We start from the raw sequence: 1,952 nt of genomic DNA, 5'->3' as shown, positions 1-1,952 counted from the left end.
AAGTGGGGGTCCACAGAGTAGTCTAGAAACCTGAATCTAGAGACAAGCTCGAGGGGAAAGTGTCCTTTCTCTGCCAGCTCTGGGAAAAGGGCTTGGTCTCCTGTCAACATCTGAGGATCCAGTTTTCCGGGGAGATCTCCACAGGTATTGGTGCCAGTCCTCCCCTGGGTCTAGGAGGTTCTCCTGGCAGGGACCCTGAGTCCAAAGGATGGGCTCTGCTCCCAATACTTTCTTGGCAGTCCTGAGGTCCTTCCTCATCTGCCTATTTTGTTCTCCTTTTATCTCTTGTAAGATAAAAGGTGATGTGGTCCCTACCCCAGGGGGGCGCCCCTAATATTAGACCAGGGCTATGTCCTGGATAAGGGTGTTGCATTCCACCCTAATCTCCTCAGATTGGCTGATCATATCATAGGGAGTGATGACATCATGACACAATTGTCAAACCAGGGAGAATGGTTTCAGCCAAGCTAACACAGATTTGGGGAGGTGGGGAGGAGCTGGGGCACAATTCAAGCCTTGACAAACTCTTAGCTTAGAAGTCAGAGACCTCTGAACAATTCTAGGGACCGAATTTTGATAGGGGATAATCAAGGTTTTATTTCCATTTACTCTAAATATGTATTCCTGTACGCGTTTCATTTTTGTGCATTTAGATGCATCCTTCGAATAAGGAGTCCATTGGATTCACTGGACTGACAGATTCGTGGGACACATAAGGGGTGGTATTGGAGGATGCAGATTTGGACCAGGGCTGTGATCAGGACCAGCAAACAAAAATGACTATCTCTGCGTTAAGGACAGTTTTGTGGTCAAGACCCAAATGTTTGGGTTAGGTCCCAGGTTAGAGTGGCTATTCGAAAGATGCTTATAAGGAAGAATCTGCACTTGAGTTGTTTCTAATTCTGGCTCAACCATCTGGTTACGAGGCTCTACTCCCTGGGCTGCAGTTCACCCCGATGGCACAAAGCCATGGCGCAGAAGCTCTCTCAAGCCCTCTGCCGTTTCACAATCCTTTGGTTCTTTACAATTGCTTAGTTCACCAGGCAAAGAAGGTACCAATCTGAAGGCAGATACATCCACTCATGTAGCCTGGAGTTAGTGTCCAGACCCTGTCCTTTCACGAAGACTTGCAGTGACACACCTGACCCATGAGCAGCCTGCAAGTTCCCCTAAGTAAGGGCATGGAGAGCATTTCCCCCTGAGAATGTACTGGCTCAGGTTGCATTCCTGCCAACGCCGCCACAGTTCCTATTTTCACATCCTGCCATGTGTAAGCAGATCATTCTCTTTCCAAAGAGCTCTCGTTGCTTGTCGCTTTGTTGTTAGGAACTGCGAGTCACTCTTCAGCACACGACGAAGACTTTGCTGCTCTTAAAATGAATACTCATCTTATTTGCTCAAATACAAAGTACATACCTTTATCATCCGCTTGACAGCGCCCACGCTTTCATCTGCTGAAACATCGAACGGTTCAAAAGATCCCTCAAAGGCTACAAAAATCCTCATGGTGCAGTGACCTTCACAAAATACTCCCTTTTCAAAGAGGCTGGCGGATAGATGGATGGATATACTCCAATTCCAGGACAAGAATGACCGGCAGCAACGGCTGTCACTCTCACCGCCAAAGAGGAGAGGAGAGGCTAGAAGGAGACCAGGCACAGTCCCTAGAGACACTGAGCAGCTATGCTGCAATCTACGATCAAAACCAGCAACCTTGACCGTGGTGGAGGCAAGTGTGAACAAGCTTCAAATATGTAAGCCAAGAATGCCACATGCATGACACTTTTGTAACGTGACCGCCAACGACGGTTTCAGGCTTGTATTCAGTCCAGAACAGCGGATCAAAGGACCCTTCCAAAGAGATACTTGATTGAGATGCATTGCAAGCAAACCCCAGCTGATCTCATTGAGTGCGGTAATCCTGAAAGTTCTCTGTAAATAACTGAGCCAAA

At 47.6% G+C, this 1,952-nt stretch overlaps 1 protein-coding gene across 1 annotated transcript in view; it reads right to left on the bottom strand.

The window, feature by feature from the left end:
* ANKUB1 (ankyrin repeat and ubiquitin domain containing 1) overlaps nucleotides 1-1,506 on the bottom strand; it is a 50,574-nt gene extending 49,068 nt beyond the window's left edge. The window contains exon 1 of the mRNA XM_013006130.2: nucleotides 1,417-1,506. Within this exon, the coding sequence (XP_012861584.1) occupies nucleotides 1,417-1,506 (90 nt within the window). The remainder of the gene's footprint in view (nucleotides 1-1,416) is intronic.
* Nucleotides 1,507-1,952: the final 446 nt, after the last annotated feature.

This window comes from Echinops telfairi, unplaced genomic scaffold, assembly GCF_000313985.2.
Source record: "Echinops telfairi isolate 266 unplaced genomic scaffold, ASM31398v2 ScPeMD7_4225;HRSCAF=4972, whole genome shotgun sequence".
In the NCBI taxonomy this organism is placed as follows: domain Eukaryota; kingdom Metazoa; phylum Chordata; class Mammalia; order Afrosoricida; family Tenrecidae; genus Echinops; species Echinops telfairi.
Note: the sequence above shows the minus strand (reverse complement) of the source record. Positions and strands in the feature narration are given on the sequence as shown.